Here is a 24,921-nt window from a genome sequence, read left to right as displayed (position 1 = left end):
TAAGCAATATATTTTAAACTTTAATAAATAGTATAATAATTAACAGTTTTGAATACAAAAATATAGTATAGAAATATCAGATGAAAGAACCTTACAATATGAGAATAATGCTGATTTGTTACTTCAATTCTTAACTTTATGGAATTTAATTAAATGTTTCAGTAGCTGATTTTTCAATTTGAAATTAATGTCACATATCTCACAATGATAAATATTTTCAGGTTTGTTATGAGTTTTTACATGATTATTTAATTGTTTAGCAGTTTTAAACCCTTTACTACAGACATTACACACATGCACTGTTTCGGGCACTACTGGAGTTGAAGACACTTCTGAGAAACTAGAAACTGTTGGCGGATTTAAAAAAATTTCTTGACTTTTGCTCACATCAATAAATTCAGTGCTCTCTTTGGCCCCCTCTCCAACGGTCAGCACCTGAGCTTCTAGCAACTCTCCTGTCTGGACTATGTTATTAGTACCATTCTTAAGTAGACTAGTTCCTGGTATGATTAAAGTCAGATTGTCAGAATTCTGCATATCAGTTTGTTGTTGAGAAGCTATTGTAAATCCCAGTTGCTGAATAATCATATTAGGATTTATTGTAAATGTATTAGAGTTTGAAACAGGAGTATTGCCATCAATGCTAATAATCTGTTGGGTTTGATTAGAATCTGTAGATGGTTTGGGATTTATCAGTTGGGATTCACTGACTGCAGGATTCAAAGTGATATTGAAATTAAGTCCCTGAAGTTGTTGGAGTACTGAGGCATCTATTTGAAATGGTTTTGGAAGTAATGTGTTGGGATCAATGGTGGTTAACTGTACATTGGGATTGAATAAATTGGCCGGCAGTTGAAAACTATCTGAAGTAAAAGTAGGCAGTTCTGTACATGCTTCTGAAGAGAAGGCATTCACAACATCTTCTCCAAGAGTAACAAGTGTTGAACCCATGATATTATTCAGCTGCAGTTGTTCTTTTTCAGCAGTTGTATTTGTTAATTTACGTTTACGATTAGTACGATCTTTAAAATGTGAAGCCATGTGACTCTTACGATGACCAGAAGTTCTAAATGTCAACTCACAGTGAGGACACTTAAAGGGTCTAGCACCTGAAAAAATGATAACTATATAAGTAACACGTCTTGATAGTTTTACTTTTTTCAAAATTAACATTTATTACACATAAATAAATATTTATTACAATTTCTTAGAATACTTGAGCACTGTTACTTGTGAACTGCAATTACTAGTGTAATTAATGTGGTAATTTACGTTGATCACACATGTTTGAAATAACTAAGTGTTTTAACTATTTTTAATGAGAGAGAAATAAATAAACACATATGTAATATATTATGTAATGTAATAAACTGTGAAAGAAAAAAATAGTTTACAATGCAAACAAGTATTTGAAAAAAAAAATCTTCATGAATAAAAAATATTATTTTCTTTCCTTATTGGAGAAACAAAATAGAAAAGACACAAAATAAATTGACAATACAATTAAAGCTATAATCAATAATCATAAAAATAATTGTTTGGTTTTCAAATAAGGTGTTAGTTGTTATAAAGAAGAAAGTAAATAAACAAATCTATGATATTCATTTTGAAGTGTCTGCCTACTTTTTTTCACAGAGCATAAAATATAAAAAGAGTTACAAATACAGTGAAACAGCCAGCAAAGACCAACTCTATGCAGCGACCACCTCAATTTACAACCACATTTGAGAGGCATGGAATTTTTTTTCACAGTCTTTGTATTCAAGAAAACCTTTAGCAGAGACAATCAAACCTCTACTATCGAGAAGGAAAACCTCTGCACCAAATGCGGTAAAGGTCAAATAAGGAAACACAAAAAAAAAAAAAATCAAAAAATTTTTTAACAAAACAAAGAATTGATTTCATTGTAAAAACAATGGTTTTGTTGCAAAACAGCTATTAAATTGTTTTCTAATTTAATAATATATTTATAGTTGAACAGTATTTTAAAGTGGTCATGGTGAATGTTGTTTTGAGATCACCATTACACCATTCCTGCAAGAATCAACTGGATTATGTAATAATTCTCATGGGAACTACAGTTATCAATCTTTATGGTAAATTCTTTTCATCTGCTACGTGCAAAGCTTTAGTATTTTTAACTCAACAATACCAGAAATGCCAACTGCTCTGGACATGCCAAAATAATAAAAAAAAACGGTAAATAACTACAAAGTAAATTTTGCAAATATTTGACTGTTTTTGCTTGTTTTTTAAAAGGTACAGCATGACATAAGTACGATAAAGTGGTGAATTATATAAGCCTACGAATTATTTAGAAATAGTGTTGGATAAAAATCTACTAAATTGAATTTATTAAACCAAGAATCACAATTGATAAACTACCACTTTAAAATATATATTTGCTGTCCGGAGCAAGTTGGCATCTCTGCAATACGCTTGCTAAATCTAAGTGATGATTGTTCCTGTCAAGTAAAGTATACAAAAGTAAAACATTCCTGCAATAGTCGTTCATGGATATTAAGGCTCCACAATTTTGTGATAAACAGCATGGTTACAGTAATGTAGTCAATACTGTGCACAAGCTGCTTTTACTTCCCAGACAAGCTCGTACCCATCAATCTGCAGATGAGTGGGCTTGAGACTGGGGATTGAACCCCAGTTCTTCACAGTCACAGTTCAGTGCCTTAATCACTGAGCTATAAGTGGTTCATAAGAATGCACCCTTTAAAAATGTACCATAAGGATGCACCCTTTTAAAATGTTCAAAAGTAAAGGTAAGCCTACTTGATCTTGCTTGTTTTTATCTTTCTTTTTTAGAATTGTCAGAAAATTAAAAATAATTGAATTAACTTTTGAAATTGTGTTTTATAACTACTTTTCTTGTTTTTTAAAAGATATTATTATCAAAAATCAGTCTGATAGATAATTAACAAATTGCTATTCGTTAGTGATCTGAAAAAAAAATATTTTAATGGTATTCATATAATTATATTAACTTTCTACCAAAAAAAGTGAAGCAACATTAGTGGTGTGAAAGGTTATGTGAACATAAGAATGGGCAACTAAAAATTTTTTTATACAAATATATTGTTGGCAAATCTCAAAAAAGTAAAGAAAAAAAAATATTAATAACAAAAAAATACCTGTATGAAGTCTCATGTGAATCTTTAGACTTCCCTTTGTAGCAAAAAGAGAATTACAGACATGGCAAGAAAAGTTTTTTTCACCCGTATGTGTTTTCTGATGGCTTATTAATGTAGACTTTACAGTAAAAGCTTTGCCACAGCTCTCACAAGCATATGGTTTTTCCCCAGTGTGAATTCTTAGATGTCGAACAAGATCACTGGGCTTCTTGAAACTCTTTGGACACTGTGAACATTGATGAATTTGCTTAGGGGTATAATCCCTTCCTCCCTGAAAAAAGAAAAACTTTAATAAAAACTGAAATCAAACAGAGGTACATATAATACTGATGAATTTGTTGTAGGGAGAAAGAATAATTCAACTAGAAAATAATATGACTAACACGCGGGAGGAGCATTGGCCCTAAGAGATTTCGATGAAGAAAACTGAGCTAGATAGCCTTGGATAACAGGTTGTAATGCTGAGGAGGAAGCAAAATATAATAATCTTAAGTTCAATCCCCTTATGAACGTGTTGTGATAAGTTAGTTTTATGTTTGAGGATAATTTATAATTCATCACTTTACAAAATCAACCATTAAATATTTAAAACAGAGAATTCTCCTCTTTCCAAAAAAATAAATAAATAAAAAAATATTCTTAGTTGTTTTGAGATAAGGCAGGCATAACACAGGAAAATGGCTTTTACTATAAAACCTTAACTTTTACTCTTGAATGATTTGATAGCTTTAAATATATTACATTGCGAAGTATGTTGTAAAAAAGGAAATCATATTACAAATAAAAATTAATGAATAACTCTTCTATTAGTTGTTTCAAATTGTCATTAATTATTAACTCCTAACTGGAACCAATTTCAACAAAGAGCTAATTTGAAGATTTAATACTTAGTTAAAAAATGTAATTGAATTTAAAATTTCTTCCTCAGAGTTTAATGCCATTAACTAAAGAATTCAGTGATTTAGAATGCAGCAAAACAATATTTTTAAAAATTTATTCAATTAAATTGTTCACAATTATAAAAATTCTGTAACTATTTCATTGTTAATTAGTAGTTGTAAATAATTTCATTTTAAATCATTTCAAACATACTCTGTAAAGAGATTTATAAACTAATATCTATCATACAAGATTTGATTTATAACTGCATTATCTAAAAACAATAAACAAATAGCTCCCATTCAGCTTTATAAAATTTCATTACAGGAAAGTTCAATCAATCAAGTTTGTTATTTCTCAATATAATAACATTCAAAAGTCTGAATTCTGAAACAACAAAAGTGATAAGTGACTTCAATCACTTTTGAATAAATTGTAAGTTCAACATATCAAATTCATAGTATTTTAAAATAATTAATCAAAACTTATCTTTATATCAAATGACCAACAGTCATGTGAAAGATATGGTCATCACTAAATAACTTTGAGAATTAAGACTTTTAACTGAAAATTTGAACTTTTTGTATAAGTCTTACATCTGTGCAAAGTTAAACCCATAATATAATTTTAATATTGATTTGCACTGATTACAGGAATTATAGAAATCATGTGGGGAAAAAAGGAAACATCACATCAGAAAAGTAGATTAATTTTAAAAATAATAAAAAACTGGTAAAAAAAAGCAAAATTCAATGAATCCACAGAAAAGTGGCATGCCTGTATAACATTGGTTTTTAATTGATTAAGTCATCAAGATTAATTTATAGCTAAGATTGATTCATTGCTAAAGTCATCAAATCCCCAAAAAAGTAAACCTTCTGAAGGCACAGCTTATCTAAGTATAACCATCTTCCTAGAAAATGAATTAACGATAGATAAAGGTACCTATCACTGATAAAAACTATTTTAAAGTTGAAACTCATTACAAAAATGATTAAATTTCAGACTTTAAAATAAATTATACTCACTCCTCTTTTGCTTTCTTTCAGAGACTTTAAAAATATCTTTTCAACTACATCAGTATTATTGGACATTTGTACTTGAATTGTTGATTTTTCTAAGTTCTGATCAGGTGTTTCAATACTTACTCCTTCCTGTACAACTTTTTCTGGCATATTTTCAGACATTTCTTCGTGAATTCTCTCAAAGATTTCATTTATAGGTTCTATAGTCAAAATATTATACAAAATTAATGAAAATGTAATGTTCAAATATTTTTAACCATAGTAAAAAAAGTTTCACAGATTATTTATCTAAATAACTTTCTTTTTCGCTAAAAAAAGAAATTTTTTAAATAACTAAAACTCTGATGGTTAAATTTTCATGATATAAAACAGTTTGAGTAACCGACTAAGATATTTCTATGATTTAGTACAGACAATTAATGAAGTTACAAAATCAGACTAAAAATTTTATTTTTTCTGATTTAATATACTTTTCTAGTGGATTTAGAACTCAAATCTGGAAAAATATGGTTTCAATAGTTGAGTCAAGAGAGTGATCAAAAGTAGAGGTGATTAGGAAATCGCTTCTGGTACCTCTCAACTCTCACCAAACACTTTTGATCAAAATCTTGGCTCTGTGTTTCTATCATTTATTGATGTTTAGTTGGGAAAAAAAGGTTTAAAGCTTTCCCTTATTATTCCAAACTATTCCTGATATGTATAAAATAAAGAATAGTTTGGAGGAAAAAAATCAATTTAAATAATTATTTTTACAATTTAACTGATTTATGCTTTAAGAGGTTTACTCTCTCTAACATCTCAGAAGAAATTTGATGGGTCAAGTAATCCTTTTCCCTTATCCATATCAAGTTCATGAACATAAAATTTGACCCTCTTCTACGTAAGAGCTGATAAACATAGTCTCTAGAATACGGTGGACATTCAGATTTAGAAGAATAGGTATTTTACATAAAAATTAGTTGGTATCAGGGCTGGTTTTCAGGCAGAGTAGTGTTATTAATAACGTTTAGATTTTTTAAACTAATTTGAAATATTTATTACAAGATTTTTAGTTTTTTACTGCACATAGTATTAATTTATAGCCTGTGTAAATAAATAATATAATAGTTAGTAAATAAATAATATAATAGTTAATAACCACTTAATTTATTTAAGAGAGTAGTCCAAATTTTGGACCCTATAATATTAATTTTATATTTTGCATATTTCACCATATCTCAAGAACTTTTTAAGGAAATTGAAAATTTTTTCACATGTTTATAAAATTCGTTTATCCAAAGAACTGTGCAAAAAATGCCATCCATTAGAATTTATCTTTTCTATAAAATATCAAGAGTAAAAAAAAAGTAAATAAACATACCTTCCCTGATTCCTTGAATTTGATGATATTCATCCAAATGTAACTTATAACAGTCCTTTGTCATAAATTTATCAGAACAATAAGCACAATGAAAAGGATAGAGGTGTGTATCATGGGTGTTCATATGCCTCAAAAGGTTATAATTAGTAGTAAAAACAGTACTACAAATGGAGCATTTAAAATCCCGGACATGTTCATGCTTAGTTCTGATGTGCTGCTTCAAGACTCTATTGTGACTAAACATATCCCCACATATTGTACACCAAAAAGACTTCTCACCAGTATGAGAGATTATATGTTGTTTCAGATGGCTAGTTTTCTTAAATGTTTTTGGACACTGATCACACCTGAGGCAAAAAAGAAAACACAATAAGTATAACTTCAACTATTTAATTAAAAAGCAGTACATGCCTTACAATAAATTAAAACAACTTTAATCTTTCTAGATTATTCTAATTCAAATAAACTAGATTGATTAATCTACTTTAATAATCTAGAAAGAATCTTAAATCTAGAAAGATTATTTGATGTTATCTATAGTATATGTATAAACATATAGAGCAGGCTGCTGGCTTTTCGGATCATGGCTATTAAGCCTAGTAAAAAAATGACAAATAATGGAACTGATCTTTAGAAAAACTTGATGGAGGAGGTGAGAGAGGCAAAAACAAGAAATGCTAAATTGGATGCCAGGGCAATTCTGCTATTTACAAATGTCGTATTTGATAAATTTAAAAGCACTTAACTCAGTTAAATGTGTTTGTAATCCTAACATTGATATATATTAAATACACAAAGGAAAGTTCAAGAAGGACACTGTTTAAAAAGTTAAATAATATGTTTTCTAACTATGTATAACTTCTTAACTTACATTTATTTTTAGGAGTTCTAAAAAGGTTCAAGATTTTTAGATATTTTTTAAATCGAATTAAAAGTTTATTGCTGACATTTGTAGGTTGATTAACAATGAAAGTACAAGAAAAATAAGAAGTATTTAAACTGAAATGCATAGAATTTTTTTTAATGATAAAATTTACTTGAATCAGAAATAATTGGATGATTACAATGAGAAAAAAAAACTCACTTGAAAGGTCTTTTAAACTTTTGCTTCTTAGGTACTTTAGATTTGATTTCTACATTTGCTGCTGGTGTCGTTTCAACTATAGTTTCTTGTTGCTGTTCCAAGATATTTGATAGATGTTCTGGTAAAAGATTTTCATTTGTTGTAGTAGATGAAACAAATTCCTCAGGTTCAGTATCAGCCTGTAGTATGGGTTTTAATTATAAATAGCATTATTAATAGCAACTAAATAATAACTTAATTGATAATTAAATAATAACTAATAATTTTTTTCTCAATTAATCAATTATTATATTATAAGCAAATAAGAATGAGTGGAAGAGGTTTATAAATGTAATGTATTCAATATGACACATTAGCTCAATTATGTAATACTTTTATTGCATTTTAGCGTGAAGCTAAAATTCCACTTTTTTGAAATATTTAAAAATGTATGCTAGTAAGTGCAGATTGTTCTGTATGACTGAAAAATTTAAGAATGGACAGTTATAGTTATACAGCTAAATATACAGTCTTCAATTGTTTAGAACATTTCAGAATGTTCTAAACAAAATATATGTTTAAAGAAAATCCATAAGATAAGTTTGTCACACAACTGAAATTTAAAGCTAATATTAAACTAATGTCTAAACATACATTTTACTACATATCTATCAAAATGGAGACTAAGTTGAATTATTTATAATAATAAAAAGAAAAGTGATGACCCCAAAAACTGCACTTATCAAGATACTTTTTCAATAAACTTTTATGAATCATATAACTGATGATAAATGCTGAGATTAAAGCTATAAAAATTCAATAAACTTTTATGAATCATATAATTGATGATAAATGCTGAGATTAAAGCTATAAAAATTGATGATAAATGGTATAATTTGGCAAATGTTGTTCTTAATAATTAGAATAGTTATAAAAAAGATAGCAAGCTCAATAATAAGTATGTGTATAAATATACAAAGATGTTTTTGTACACAATTATCTAGCTCATAGTCTCAGAAAAGAAGAACCAACACTAGTGGTGCATAACTTTTTCAAGTGAAGATAACTTGCTTAACAGGATGACCATTGAAAGGCCACATGCTCAAGTACTTAATACAGTCAAACCCCGCTATAGTGAACACAGTTTATTGTGAAATCCCGGATATAGTGAACGAAATGTTCGGTCCCGTGCCTTGCTATACACGTATAATGTTATTTTTTGTGGATACAGTGAACTAAAAAAGTGAGGAAGTTGGACATAATGAACTTTCTTCTGTCTTCGACTGAATTTTTTCTTCATTTTTTAAAAATATATTTGAAATGTCTACTTCAAAATAAATACTTATACTAATTTTTAAGACCATCCATAAGAGTGGAATGTAGCTATAAGCATTTTTTCTTGTTCGCTTCTTTTATCTCACTTTTCCATCCCTAAACAAAGACTAACCTAGGCAGATGTATGGACAAATTTTTCCCTGTATCAGCTAAAGATCACTAACTTTTTTTGTACGCAAAACTAAGAGTAATAAATTTAAAAGTAAGTTAACACATTTTTTATTACTACGCATTATTTTTCAGTCATTTTTGTATTTCATTTCTTCTGTCATTTATTTAAATAATGTATAATAAAAAGGAGTTCGGAACCATTAGTTAAAATTGCTTACGGAACGGATATAGTGAACTCCCGGTTATAATGAACAGAAATTTCGGTCCCTTGAAGGCTCAGTATAGCGGGGTTTGACTGTAGTTACAAAAATCTGTTAATTTTTAAACGAGCATCAGCATTCCAGACAATAAATTTTTTTAACAATGAACTAAGAAATAATGTACAAAATTAAATTATGCTTCTAAATATTACAATGTATTCAAAATTAAAGTATGCAAAACTAATATTTATTTCCTTCTTAACAAGAAAACGGACTTCACAAAACAAAATAAAAACATTATGGAAAATATAAAAATTTTCTTTTTTTATACATATATACACAAAAAATTAGACTAAAATTCATTTTAAAATGAATTCGATCCGTTAAAAAAAACTTAAGGTTTATAGAGAATAAAATAAAAGTAAAAATTAAATATTTGATTAAGTACATTAAATGCAAATTCAACTTAAAAAATATATATTATGAATGCAAACTTAATTTAATACAGCTTCAAGATTTTTATATTTAGTGAATTTAACAATAAGAAGTTGTATAAATGTTAAATACAAGACAGGTAATAAAAAAAAGAGAGAAAAACACCTTATATGCTATAAGGAATAAGAAACAAAATTACAAACAGTAAAAAGTTTAACATTTGCACATTTCGCTCTTTTTGAATTTTACATGTCACATATAAAAAAGAATCAGGAATTTAAAAATAAAGTGAAAATCTATAGCAATAAATGCCACAAAAGCAATTAACAAGACCTCATAGATTTACGATGAAACAAACCAGGTGTCAAAAAAAGATTTACTAAAATGTGGGGTTCAAGGATTGCATCTGGCATTAATACTGTATTAAAAATACTGGGATTTTAAAAACCATGTGGTTGTTCCGAACAATATGCGTAAAAAATAACAAAAAACCACTTAGATTTACGATGGAGTTAGGAGAATTAAAACACATCAAAAAGTGATAATTTAATTGCATAATTCAAAAGTAGTATATTGTGATGTAATTATTTTGCATTAAAAAAAATTTTATGCAATAATTTTAAAAACCATATAGAAATCCCTAGCAAAATAAAAATAAAAACACCAAAAAGTAATAAGAAAATTACATAAATTTATGATGAAATAACTGCAAATTCAATGCACTAAAAAGAATAATTCACTCAAATGTGCAATTCAAAAATTTCTGGATCATAATAGGGGGGAGTCGGGTTGCCCCGCTCACTTAAGGAGTATTGCTTATATTTCTGTATAATATTGAGTAATAATCAATATTGTTGCATGTTTCTATTGTTTTACCATCTACTTAAATAATGCAAAAAGAATAAACCAAAAAAAGAATAGTTTAACTTAAAAAAATAGAAATTTAAAAAAACATGTTCTTCAGCTCTTTTCAAAATGTGTCGGGTAGCCCCGCCCAGTTACAAAAATTATGCTTTTTGACTGTTTTTTCAGGTGTAAATGAAAGTGACCAATGTATTGACAACAGATAAACCTCATTTATCATTTTTATCACAAAATTATTTTATTTATTACATATTTATATACTTTTAGTGGATTCTATCATTTAATAACAACAATATTTGTCGTTAAAAATGCATATAACATTCAAATTTGAAGCAATAAAATAATAATCTTTGCAACCGTACATTTATCGACAAAATAAAATTGGGCGGTGATACCCGACATTCATGTGAGCAGGGCTACCCGAAATCCAATTTTTTTGTAAATTTGTAATTACTCAAACAATTTTTCACATATAAACTTCTTTCTTCGTGCAAATTAAACTTAAGACTACATACTTTAATGCTGTATGTATAGAAAAAATTATTTTTTTAGTATTAAAATGAAGTTTAATCGAAACATTCAACCAATTTTTCTTAATTTCATGACTACTGTATTCAACATATTTTCAAAACTATTGTTTACCATGTTTAAAGCTGTATAAATACTTGAAACTTTGAAAATAATCTTTTTTTAATACAACAATTAATGTCCGATGGCCCATTGACTTGAAAAAATATTCTATACATATGAAAATGACTGTGGGCGGGGGTATCCGCTGGGCGGGGCTACCCCACTCTCCCCTACTTAAAAAAACAACAGAAATACCATGTATTCATATATAGAATTGTCATGCTCTGATTTAATTACACATATATAGAAACAATAATACATAAGAAAGAAATATATAACATTGATTTTATTATTCTTTAGAAATAAGCTAAATTTTGTTACTTCAGTTTAACATGACTTCATAATGTATTCTGTGGATAAACATTAAATCTTATCTCGTTATATTTATTGAAATACAATAGTAACAATTGAGAAAAAGAAAACTTTTAGAGCAAATAATTTTTCAAAAGTTCACAATTTTTGAATAATTTTTTTGTATTATCAATTTAAAACATTAGTTTTTTAACATACATTTTAAACATAGTATCAAAAGGTTTGTCAATATTTTCCAGATATTATTCTTACAATTTTTCCTAAAAAAGTAACTGAAGCACATAAATGAGAACTCTGCTCTGAATTATTAAATAAAACTAAGTCCTTACTTTTTTCCTTCCAACATGCTTCAAGAAAATGGGAAAAATGTTTTTTTTTTTTTAAAACCTCAATGTATTTTCCCCCCCTTTTTTTAAAAAAAGTAATAAATATAACTACGATTAATCTTTTTCATTGTGTTTGGGTAGATTATAGTTTGTCCATTCCTAACTTGCCTTAAAGCATAATTTCTTAATGCTGAAAGTTTTCAGAGCTATCAGGTGTGAAAAAAGAAAATTTTTTTTTCTCTTCCTGTACCTAGACTAATTTTTTTTATGTTGATTAAGCTTGATTAAAAAAAGTTCTGATTTTAAGCTTTTATTCCTCTAAACCCATTCAATTAATTTATTTAACAAGTTAAGATTTAAGCTAAAGAGTCACAATAAAAATAAAACACATACTGTGAAAATGATATATTCAACAATTCTAAGAATTTGTCAGAATTACTGATTTTACTTGATTAATCAATGTGGAAACAATTGCTGCATTTACAATTAAAAGCAATTTAATGCTGACTTATTATTTTTTGTGACTATATAGTCTAATTCAATCTTTAATCACACTAGGAATATCTTAAATAGCATATTTTTTACTCAGTAAATATTTAATAAATTCTATCATAAAATTTCTTTCGCGTTTATTTTTTATCTTACAAAGTCATAGTTAATGCGGTTTGATAAGGAGATCTAAACATCTTCGGAACCAAAATAACTAATAGGAAAACTTTTTTCAATAAAATAATGTGACTATTTAAAAGTAAAAAGTCTCCCAATTTTCACATAGAAAGATTTAATTAAACAAGAAGAGACCATTAAAAACATGCTGATTATTCCTCACATTGATATCCACAAAAAGCAGCATACAATTTAATATTTATTTTGACACACTTAAACAGGGATGATTTTAGAATGAAAGAAATATTTATGTATTTCGAAAATCTTGTTGTTGCTGATCATTTATGATTTTTATCTCTCCAACTGAAAAACATTTTGAGTGATAAGTGCCAAAAGTTTTAAAAACACTTTTTACCTGCAAAGTCAACTGATTTCCCCCAAATTCTGTTTCAGGAATTGAGAATATTGGTGTTTGTCCAAAAACTTCTGACTGGCTCACAACTTCGATGTGCTCAATCATACCAGTATCTGGATTATACACCTCACGAGACAAATGCTGCGGCAATATTTCCTGCAATGGAAAGCAAATTATCATTGACAGTAGAATAATCAGTAATAAAATAAAATAATAGATACAAAAATACATACTGTTATAGTTATTTTAGTTGCGTCCTGATTAACAAAATTGTCTGTCACGGAAAGAACAGTTTCTTTTTCACAACCATTTTCTGCTAGTTGTTCTGTCTCATTATTTTGAACATGCGCTTGTTTTTCGACTGTATTGTTTTCAGTGGTTGAAGTGACTTTTTCAGCTTCTTCTGGATTATGAACCCCAACAACACCATCTGACATAACTGTAACAGACACTCCAGTTTCTAAGCCAAGAGCCAACTCATAGCGGTGAGTTTGCATATGCTTCTTACAATTCATGGCTGTTTTAAATGTTTTTTGACAATAAGGGCACATGTATGGTCTTTCATTGCTATGTATGCACATATGTCTTTTGAGAGAACCATTTGTGGTGAAAGCAGCATTACACACAGTGCATTGATAAGCTTTCATACCAGTGTGAATTCTCATATGGGCTTTTAAGACCCCATTTGATACAAAAGATCTTTGACATTGAGTACAAGTATAAGGTTTCTCACCAGTATGAGAACGTATGTGTTGCTTCAGATGACTTGATTTCTTAAAGCCCTTATCACACATAGAACAGCGATAGGGTCTGTCTCCCCCAAACTTATTTTTAATAAGCTCATTATACATTGCACTATTCTTTGATACAGGTTGAACTAAGCCTTCATCTGTAATGAGGATTGGTTCCTGCAATGGAACTGTAACATTGAGATCTAAAGTTTGTGGCGAAAGTTTCTTTTTAGAACGTTTTGAAACTTTATCCTTTTGGTGCGACGCCATATGGCTGTTTCGATGACCAGACGTTCGAAAGGCTTTATCACATATAGTACATGAAAATGGTTTGACACCACTATGAAGTAAAAGATGAACTTTCAAGCTCCCTGAGGTAGAAAACAATTTTTTACAATGTTCGCAGGAAAATTCTTTAGTACCAGAATGAGTCCTAATATGAGCATTAAGAGTACTTCGTACGGCAAATGCTCGATAACACTGACCACACTTAAATGGCCTTTCATGAGTATGTATTCGAATATGCCTGACTAAGTCACTCGGTTTTTTAAATTCTTTAGTACAGTACATACATTGATACCATCTAACACCACCAACACTCCTTGTAATGTGTTTTCTCATGGTGCCAGTAGCAGTGTCTTCAACAGTCGTTATATAAGGCTTTGACTTATCTGTTTGCTCTACAGATACAAGTCCACTGTTCTCTAAGGCTTGTTGCAATATGTCTGCACTTACATTACTGTCTACAACTATTGTTTCAAAAGTATCTTTATTTATATCCTGTAGTTTTGCTTCTTTAGACAGCTCAATTAATTGTTTCACAACGGTGGATACTTCTTTTGGTGGTTCTGTGGCTGAATCACATTGATTTTTAACTGTTTCTATAGTAGGAGCTAATGCCGAGGAATGAGCTCGACTCATGTGGGCATTCAAACTTCCCAGTTTTCGGAAAACGCAAGTACACAGTTCACATTTATGGACTCCGTCGCCCGTTTCCAGAGGAAGCAAAGTATGCACTCGGCGAATATGATTTCTCAAATTGCCTTTTTGGGCAAAAGCTGCTGGGCAAAATTCACAAATAAATGGACGTTCACCAGTATGCTTTACTGAGTGTATTAACAAAGCTCCTTTTTGGTTGAAAGCTCGACTGCATATATCACATTTAAAGGGTCTTTCTCCTGTCAACCAAAATAAAAAATATGTTATAAAATGATGCAATTATTGAATTAAACATTTATAACATGATCATAAATTTGGACTCTACTCAAATATTTCAGTATAAATAAAAAGTTGCAATAATGTTATAAATAAAATTTTACATTTATGTGCATATTGATACACATTACCCATATCTGAAAAGGGAAAATATCTTGTAAATTTTACAAAAAAATATAAATGACAAGACAACTATTGTGCAATAGCTAAACTATTTTAGAGACGTTTTAGAAAGAAAAAAAATCAACACAAAAAATACAACAACTTGAAACTATAAATTTTTTTGTAGAACTAGTATTAGAATTAAAAATTAGCAAATTTATTAAGTTTGAGGGAGTAGGTTTATGTGGTTTATAGAACTGTGCTACATAGATCTTTTACAGTAATACCGTATTATTTTCTTTATAAATTTAAAAATATAGATATGAAAACTTAACTATATATATTTTAGAATCAATAGAATTTAAGAGAGCTTGACATCAATTACTTAAAATGAGGTTTACTTTATATTTAGCAGAAATGCTTATTTAATTAAAGTAAGCAGTAAACTGTGAAAAAAATGTCTATTTGAATAAGGATTCATTATAAATGTTATAATAAAACGTAAGAAATAAAATTTTATATTTCAAAATATGAGGAAAGAGCCAAGTAAAGCAAGTATCAGTTTTTCACATAAAAATATTCAGATTAACAGTCCAGTTCAAAGGTCTCAAAGCTTTTTAGTTTCATCTTAAGATCTGAGGTAAGTCTCAATGCCCAAGTCCCACAAGTAAAGGCATTATTTAGGGATAGAAGGATCATCTCATTCAGCCTCAGAAATTTTTCAAAAGAAAAAAAAAACTAATAATAGTAATTATTCTCTATGACATTGGCAGTATGTTAACTATTTTGATTATCTTTCTTGGCTTCTTCTCTGACATACCGGCAAAATTTAGTTAGCTAGCTACTGAGTTAACTATGAAGTGATAGTACATTATTTATTTTAAGTTTAAAGAACAAATTTACTATTGTTAAATCCTAATTTTGAAAATTCAATTTCATTATGTATGTTGGTTATTGTGTTTCTTTTGATAATTATTTTGTTAAGATTTAAACTTGACATAAATGTTAATATAACTGAAATAAATAGTTATCAGATTAAACACTCTGAATTACTGACCAGATTGCTGGAAAAAAAAGGCGAGATTAGTGATGCTAGCTGTGTCTCATAGTTCAGAGATCTTGGACTGGTCAAATTGATGCAGAATTTTATAAGTTTTAAAGATTTATATTTCTTTTACAACTAAAAAATGTTAATTTTCAAAAAATACCATTTCAGAATTCTAATTTTTTGAATCCAACGATTAGTTTTACAAATAACTTAATAAACTGTAAAATTTTCAGATTTTTTATAAACTAATCCTTTATATTTTCTCTACAAAAATTAAAGATTTAGAAATATCTAGTGTCATCTTAAATTTAAATAATGCTAAAAATGTCATTTTTCTAAAGTTTAAAATTAAAAGCTAAATACATTGTTTTCTTGATCTTTCATAATACAGAAACAAATGAGATTATGTATCAGATGCTAGTAAAATTGAGTTTTGCCTCCAACCAAAATCTTGCAAACAATTTTTCAATATTATCTGATTTTGACAGACAACAGGGTGAAAAATGCAATTTGGATGAATAGCACATATTTTTTTAAGGTTGCATTTGTAATGTTAGTATTTAATTTGTGCATTTGTAATAATAATATTTAATTTTCATTTGATTGATTTGACATACATATTTAACATGAATTTATAAATTTTTTTTCTTTTTTTATGTACCTTCGAAACAGAAAGATTGCTACCAACAGATACTCAATCTAAAATAATGAGCCCATTATTTAGAAAAAATCCTAAAATAATATTAATAAGTAGTAATTCTCTACCTGTGTGAATACGATTGTGCCGAATCAGTTGACTTGGCTTTTGAAATTGCTTTCCACAGAAGTAACACTTATGAGGAAATTTGGACCGGTCATTAATTTTGCGATACTGTCGATGATTTAAGGAAGCTCTAAAAAATGTATAAGATAATGTATATAATAAATTTCATATTTTAAATATGTTTCAATTATTAACATACATTTAACAAGAAAAAGAAATATTTTCTATCTAAATAATGCTAGTTTTTTCAACTTACTTAATTTTATAATGCATCTTCATATGCTCCTTTAGATAGCTTAATTTTTGAAATCCTTTGCAGCAATAGCGGCAAACAAAACTTTTATCCATGACTAACTCTTTCATGTGGTCTTCCATATGCTTGTCCAATTTATACTTGAAAAATAATAATATTGTTCATTCCTTTAATTGAACTTTTTTTATGATGAATAATATGATTAAATAACATATTTCGAATCTAAATGTATTCAAACAAAAACAAAAAACTTTCATTTTACCTATAAATATTTACCTCAATACTACAGTCAAATAAAATATTAACTTAAATATTATTAACTGCTTAATTTTACTCTCAATAAAATAAAAGTTGAAAATAAGAAGCGAAGAAATTTCTGGTAATTTTTAATGTGTTCACTAATTTTTCAAGTTGAAAATTCGTTTCNGTCCATCCAGCCTTTTTCGTGGACATGAAGAAATATACCTATTGAAAAATTACATTTGGGAAGAGTATATCTTAAAATTTAAAAAATGTATTAGAAATTAAGGGTGCGCGTTATGCGCCGGAATATACGGTACTCATTTTTTTAAAAATTAGTTAATAAATAAAGGAAGTATTAACAAATAATAGAAGTATCAACTAAGAAAAGTAAAAAGCATAAAGAAAATAAATTTGATTGCTTAATTTTAAAATTGGACAAATCTAGGCTGTTTAGTTTGAACAATGGTCGAGTCTATGAAGTAAATTTTGAAAAAGTTATATCTCAGATGTTTCTTACTACAATATTCCAAATTGAATAAATATTTCAAACTCTTAAATTCTTTAAATAGCGAAATAAATAAAAGTTATATACCAAGTGAAACATTTCTAATTTCAAGAAGGAAAAGAAATTGAGACCTCTTAAACTATAACTAAAAGAAACTTAAAAACTCAGAGAAGATAAACAAAAATACAATTCTTTTAACTATTCTTATTCCTTGTCTTTCAGAAGTGGATAGTAAAAATTTTCAAATATAATACTTTTCATGATAAAAGCAAAAAGTAATTATTTAATATACGGGCCCATTAAATAAAAGTCCATATTTATGTTTTAAAAGGTTTTAGCTATAGTTATAAAAGAGGTGTTTCAGTATAATATATAGACTACTAGAGCACTTACCATTTACAACTGAATATACTGGAAAACTACTGAGTAAGTACTCAAAAATATTACAGGGAGAAAAAGAATTAAAGTTGTATAGCAATATCTATTAAATAAGAATAAGCAACTCTAGAGATTAATACTATGACAAAATCCCTTTAAAACATACATTTCTCTGTTCCTGGTCTGACTATATTGTAGAAATCTGAGGGCTAGAATTAGTTATTCTGATACACCTTTATTTTTGATGTACAAATTTCTCTTAAAACTTCAAACAACAAAAATAAAGAACTTTAGTTATAATTAGTTTTTTTTCTCTCTAAGATTGTTCTACAACATCACAGTGTTTAGTTGAAAATCACAAAAAGGAATGAATTTTTTTAATGTTAACTTATATTATGAAATGTTAATTTATTCATATTAAAGCACTGAGTATTACAACTTTGTTACTCACTTTTCCTTCCTATCCAAAATTGAAATGTTAATACCACGAATTAACACGTGAGGCTGTAAGCAATCTCATCAAGTAGCGAATGGCCACTTTCATAACTATAGCTATTGAGAAACTTAAGGAGGAATATTAAGAGAGGAATTTATAACCAAGAAACTATGAAAAAATTTAATAAAAGCCCTACTTGTGTTACGAATTCATCTCCACACTCAGTACATAAAAGATTTTCTTCAGTTTCATGCAACATTAAGTGTGATTTTAAGCTTGCAAGTCTGGTAAAACTTCTGTCACATTCAGGACACTTTAAGCCTGTAGTAGAATGAGTTGCATTGTGTAAATGTAAATTTGATAAATTATTAAAAGAAGCATCACACAAATCACAATGGTGAGGTTTATCTTCAGCATGAGTTTTATAATGTCGTTGCAAAAGTTTACGATTTGAGAAGTCTTGTTTACACATGGGACATTTATGAGAACCCTAAAAGTGAAAAAAATAAAACAAATGAGAAATATAAGTCATACTTAGAGCTGGACAAATTAAGTTTAAATTTTTCAAAGCATTTTAAAAAAATGGTTCAACACCTAACTTTAAATGTACTAATTTAGAGCAAATAGTTTAAATTGCGATCAAAAGCAGACACAAAATATATAGTTTATTTAAAGTAAAAACTCCCCATGCCATTTGTCTGGACCAGTGACGATGATTATGGTAACGAGGTATAACTATTTCAGGTAGGGGTGTGGGGTCATTGTTTAGAACAGGGTTTGGGTTGGATCGGCGAGAGAAAGGGAATCTTTTTCTTCGGGTCTATTGTGTTAGCCCTAGACTGAAGAGAAGCTACCCTTCCTGAAATGTGCTACTCTTGTGTCCATACTAGCAGGCGGCCTCAGATTTTGTGGCAGGGGAAGTTTTTAGCGTAAGAATACTATACTTTTTCTTAAGAAACATACCTTTTTGTCTCTCAAAGCATAATGCATAAGAGCAATCTGGAAAATAGGGTGCCAATAGTTTAGGCAGGAGAACAGTCAAAAGTGTGGGCCAATTAATGTTTATTTTATTTTTTACTTATTTTACAATACATCAAGAGCTAATGAAGTAAATCATTAAATTTCTGTACACAGTCACAAAACTTGCTTATTCAAAGAGAATTTAATAATAAAAAGTAATTTTTAATAATTATTTATTATTTTATTATACATTGATCACTGAAAAAATGTGGTAAAAATGCAAGGTGTGTTAAAAATGCAAATTTTCAGACCAATTTAATCTAGGTAATTTAAATGTCATAATTCAAAATCTGAAGGAAATCTGCTAAATAGTTCTTTTGAAAGAAAATTTTACAAATATGACTTTGTCGTCTTGCTGAAAAGCACAAATAGCTTAATATCAAAGAGCCTTAATGTCAATTAATGAAATTTAAATAATGAAATTCGATTAATTAACATTAATCAAATTTTGGTCATTGTAGAACAATTTTGTTTTACCTTTTTATCAGGAGGTTGAATTTCATCATCATCCACAACATCATTAATACTCTTTTCAGTTTCCAATGGCGTCTCTTCTCTGGGTTCATCTGCGTTTTCTAAAAGAGTGGTAGCTTCTGAAGTAGATTGGGCTGTTAACTGAAAAAGATTTGTTCCATCATATAAAGGTATAGTTTGTTCTGAAAGCATGGCTAGCTGTGAAGCATCAACAAGAATAGTATTGCCGTCAACACTAGTTGCAAGAATATAACTTTGTTGTGAATCTATTCCAGACACAGAGCCATCCTGCAAAACAGGGATATTGATTAATTGAGCAGAAGAAAAATCCAAAGTTCCATTTCCATTCGATAATACTGGCAAGTTTTCCATTCTTATCACAGACATATTGTCTTGAAGATTTGCTAAGTCAGAAACTTTTACACTTTCGCTGGCAACACTCATTTTCAGTTAAAAGTCCTGCAAATAAAAATAAAAATATATTAAAATATTTTAAGATGGAACTGAACATGAATGCAATATATCTAAAAAAACTAAGGTTGTAACATATGAAGTAGTGCATGGACTACCTATGGCCCGTAGGTCATAAGTTGTCCAAAAAGCCTTTTAAGCTAACCCCTGAACTGTCTTAAATATTTATTTTAAAAAAAAAAAAAGTTTCAGAAACATTTTTTAGCCAAGTTTTTTCACTAAGTCACTGATCTAGTTCGTTGTTGTATATTTTGTTATGAAAGTTCTTTTTATGCAATGGCTTCAATGTTTGCAGTAAAATGAAACTACTTAGGAATTTGAGCAAATAAACTGAAAGAGGAACAAAATAAAATTTCAGAAGGTGCCAAGAAAAATAAAGTAGTAAATCTATATAATTTGATTTTCTAAATCACATTAATTTTACAATCTGTAAAGCAATCAAATAAATTTGCGATTCTATTTCTAATGCTATTGATAATTTTAGGTTTTCTTTTTATTCTTAATAAATACCTAAGTGCTCATTAATGCATTTTAATATATTTTTTATTTGAAAATACATTGACATATATTGCAATGCACAGTAAGTTTAGTAATATGTGAAATGATTTATAAAACATAAAATTCTGTAAAAAACAAAACCTCGTGCTTCAAGGTTTGAGTTATAAAGATTTTAAACTGTAAATAAATAAATAATAATTTAGAAGTTCCAACAGCAATCATCAGATTTAACCAATTTTACTTTAGTAAAAAATTTTGTTTCTTGAATAATAGTGGAATGCTAATTTTAGAATAAATATGTGTTGTTAAACTACTTTTATTTTTTGTATACCTATACAATTAACATTGTTTGCTTTGTAATCTAACAAGTATTTTTTTTTTCAAATTTCTTAACACTAATTATTTTTTATCTGTATTGGAATAAAAGATTAATGAAATATTTATAACTCATTTACATTACTTTGAAACATACTCTAATTACTCCCTGCATTTCTATAATTATAGCATTATTTTAATGCTGGCCCTCAACACTGTATTGTGTGCTTTTTGTGCCTACCTAAAACATGTTATGCATTTCTGCTATAATCACCATGGAAAAGGTCATGTATCTTTAACCAGGGTCTTTTGTTAAGCTTTATAAAAAACCAGGGTCTTTTGTTAAGCTTTATAAAACTGCCGCCACACACTCCCCTCCAGTGAATGAGAAACACTTGTCAGTTGAGAGCATTTATGTGATTAAGAGACTGTGTATTTGTAAATGATTCGCAATTTCAGTGCAATGAGGACTTTAACAGTATTTGATACCCAGGCTATTAGTTTGTCATGTCAAAGTGAGCTATAGTTTGTCTAAAGTAAGAACTCCCCCAGACATTCGGCTGGACCCGTGGCAGTGACTATGGTAACAAGGTATAACTATTTCAAGTAGGGGTGTGGGAACATTATTTAGGACAGGTTTTGGCTCGAATGAGCGAGAGAAAGGGATTTTTTTCTTCGTATTGCCCTAGAGCAGGGGTGGCGAACCTTTATACATCAATGTGCCATTTTTCTAAAAGAAATTTTTAATGAGGTCATAGACGTGCCGTCAAATAATTTTGACTTCACGATTATAGGGAAAATAATAATACTAAACACTATCAACTCAAAACTCTTTATTTACGTTGAAATAAAATACATTTTGCAATGTCTCAGTTATACGAATAATTCAACTTAAAGTAACATCAGTGTGACTTCTGTTGTTGCAGATTAGATGACAAATAACTTATATTAGGTAGTAAGATGTTAGTTTAAGCAGGACTCTTAAATTATTTTGGCTAGTTATTTATTGTTAGCTTGTTTTTTATGGTTATTAATTGTTTTTTTAGCATTAAGTGTTAATTTTTTGTATTAATAATTGTTTATTATTTTGTTTGTTTTTCGTGAATTTTAATTTAATTGTTACATATGCTTCGATTGTGATAGGTGGCATGCCCAAAATATTGTGTCGAGTGCCATTGGTTCGCCATCCCTGCCCTAGAGTGAAGAGAAGCTAACCTCTCCAAAATGCGCTATTCTTGTTTCCATTGCGGCAGACGGCCTCTGACTTTGTGGCAGGGGGAGTTCTTACCGTAAACAAACTATATTGAATATTAAAAAATTAGTTTATTGTTGCCATCTGCTTAGGAGAAAGACAGCTGAATGCTTGTTATATTGATTTGGCAGATGGTGTGAGTCTATTTTTGGGTCATCTGGGATTGAACTTAAAGCACAAAAAACTTAAATTTAAAAAAAATAAATAAAATGTAGGGGCTGGCTCTTAAGCTACCCTTCAAATTTATCCCTTTCGATGTTTTTTTTTTAGCTTCTCATGTGCAGATGCCCACAAAAATTTGGTCACAGTAAGCCTTTAGGTGCAGAAACTAATATGGAATTTTTTTCCAGTAATGTAATAAAACTAGATCAGAATTACATCACACAGGGAGATTTCTGAATCATGATCTTTGGCCGAATAATCGCCACGTTTTGGAAGCTTCTGAGAAACAAATAAAAAAACATACACAAAATGGGACAAACTAGTAGAATATAACACATAGCCATCCCTGTACAAACTACAGGAATTTTGCATTTTCTTTTCAAATTTACAAGTTTAAAATTCATTTGGCACCTTGGGGATTATAGTTGAAACGATAAATCAGGCTACAAAAATATCACTCATCACACATTTATCTAACACTATAAATACTTTTCCCTTTTGTAAAAAGTAAACACAGTAGAAATATTTTTTTACACAAGTTTTTCTAAATTTAAGTCTTAAAGTCTAAATTTAAGTCTTAAAGTCTAAATTTAAGTCTTAAAGTTTAAATTTAAGTCTTAAATTAAGTCTTCACATGGGAGATATTTCCATCATGTATCACATCAAATACAATCGCCGAAATGCCTAACAAATTTTAAGCTTGAAAATTTTTTTTCAGATTGGTAACCTTCTAAGGTTTTTTTTTCTCTTTTCTTCTTCAGTTTCTCACGGGCCGCTACATGGCACTTACCAAGACTTGGTAGTTATTCTGCCACATGGAAGATTTCCATATTGTGGTTTGCAGAATAATAATCATCAAGTCTTGTCAACTCCCAGGCAGCAGCCTGCAAAAAACTAAAAAAAAAGAATCACAGAAAGGGACCAACTCGAAGGGTATATAACTCTTAGCCACCTTCAAGTAAACTCTCACATATTTTTCTTCAAAAAAAAAAAAAAAACTTAGTTTAAAATCTATTCAGGGCCTATTTATTGAACTTTTTCAGCTGTTAAGTTCCAAAAAAAATTTCACCACTTTCATGATTTAATTACTTAAAAAAAATTTTTCATGGTTCAAAAAAATTCATAGGTTTCTAAAGAAAATCAAAGAGGAAATTTTTTTGTCTCTTCAAATTAATTATTTTATTATTAGTAGTAGGCAGAATCAAAATGTTTTTCTTTCTATGCAATTTTAAATATTATAAATTAAGGTATTCTTTCCATTCATTTGGCACATATGAGAAATCAATGTTCCTATTGAAGTCATTAAAGAAGATTTATATAAGATTATTTTGACAATACATATATGAATGTACTGTCAAAATTAAAAAAATATTACCATGATTTTTATCAAATCAATGAAGAGCTTGTTAGCATACTCAAAAACTTTAAAATAATGTAATTATTTAATTGATTGAACAGAAATTTTTAACTCAGTAAATGGAAGGTTACGTCATTAAAATAATCTGTTTTGTTTAATTTTCTAAAAAATGAAATTATTCTCAAATAAATTAGTTATTTTATTTAGTTATAATACGCAGAATAGCTAAGTGTTGATATTGTAAGATCTTGTGTAATATAGCAATGTTTATTATGTAAAATTCCTAATTTTAAACAGAAATTTGGAAGGTGTCGAAATAAATTTTCAACTTTCCAAAATTTTCCCGATAACATTACGGCACTTGCGACCGCAGAACACTAAACTTTTTTAATAACGACATGCATTGGATGAGGATCATCATGAAAATAAATATCAATCCGCCATGTCGCAAGATTACAAAAAATAAGTACATCATCATACCTGTTATATTATTATAATTAGATACGTAGAAACATTTATAAGTTACATATGCAGGGATACATGAGTAGATATATGATTTTTTAACGAAAAGCTGTAATATTTACACTCAAGTACACATAAACAACAATTTTTATTGTTGAGCTAAGAGTGGATAATGGTAAATGACGTAGCTTTTTTGCGTAACAGGAGAATAAGATCTTTGAAACTTTGTAGTTTTAATCTGTCTTCTTCCAAATATATGCAACTTTAATGTGCGTTTTGAAGGAATTTATCCATTATAAAGCACTTTTAATGCTTATTTATCATGAATTTAGTAATTTAAATTTTTATTAAATTATTTCCATACTTTTGTTAAGGAAAAAGTTGAAATTCTGGAAATTTTCAACTTTTTAGATCTCGTTGAGTCGGTTTTTAACCTTAAATTCTGGATAGAGATAAGCTGTGGAATATACCATCCATTGATTCCGTTGAATCAGTTTATTATTACGACTACTGCACTATCACCTTAGGG

General features: G+C 28.6%; 1 protein-coding gene across 4 annotated transcripts; it reads right to left on the bottom strand.

The window, feature by feature from the left end:
• Positions 1 to 24,884, bottom strand: LOC107452586 (zinc finger protein 236). 4 transcript variants are annotated; one of them, XM_043042949.2, is made up of 13 exons: positions 24,411 to 24,529; positions 23,364 to 23,467; positions 19,879 to 20,334; positions 18,578 to 18,871; positions 16,823 to 16,959; positions 16,569 to 16,696; positions 12,941 to 14,616; positions 12,708 to 12,863; positions 7,495 to 7,673; positions 6,411 to 6,757; positions 5,054 to 5,250; positions 3,147 to 3,417; positions 1 to 1,109 (listed from the first exon to the last, which is right to left on the bottom strand). In XM_043042949.2, exons 3-13 carry the CDS (start codon positions 20,317 to 20,319, stop codon positions 124 to 126), a joined length of 4,812 nt encoding a protein of 1,603 aa, XP_042898883.1. In that variant the 5' UTR covers positions 20,320 to 20,334; positions 23,364 to 23,467; positions 24,411 to 24,529; the 3' UTR covers positions 1 to 123. The 4 variants fall into 4 exon arrangements, with proteins under 4 accessions (XP_042898883.1, XP_071035865.1, XP_015924576.1 ...); XM_071179764.1 differs by lacking the exons at positions 23,364 to 23,467; positions 24,411 to 24,529 and adding an exon at positions 24,757 to 24,884; XM_016069090.3 differs by lacking the exon at positions 23,364 to 23,467 and having other exon boundaries at positions 24,411 to 24,559.
• Positions 24,885 to 24,921: the final 37 nt, after the last annotated feature.

This window comes from Parasteatoda tepidariorum, chromosome 4 (assembly GCF_043381705.1).
Source record: "Parasteatoda tepidariorum isolate YZ-2023 chromosome 4, CAS_Ptep_4.0, whole genome shotgun sequence".
In the NCBI taxonomy this organism is placed as follows: domain Eukaryota; kingdom Metazoa; phylum Arthropoda; class Arachnida; order Araneae; family Theridiidae; genus Parasteatoda; species Parasteatoda tepidariorum.
Note: the sequence above shows the minus strand (reverse complement) of the source record. Positions and strands in the feature narration are given on the sequence as shown.

Coding starts and splice junctions, on each gene's coding strand:
- LOC107452586 (XM_071179764.1), bottom strand. CDS start 20,319: ATGAGTGTTGCCAGCGAAAGTGTAAAAGTTTCTGACTTAGCAAATCTT. Junction 16,960..18,577: donor GAGATGAATTCGTAACACAA/GTAGGGCTTTTA, acceptor TTATTTTTCAAG/TATAAATTGGACAAGCATAT. Junction 5,251..6,410: donor AATTCAAGGAATCAGGGAAG/GTATGTTTATTT, acceptor TTTTGACTATAG/AACCTATAAATGAAATCTTT.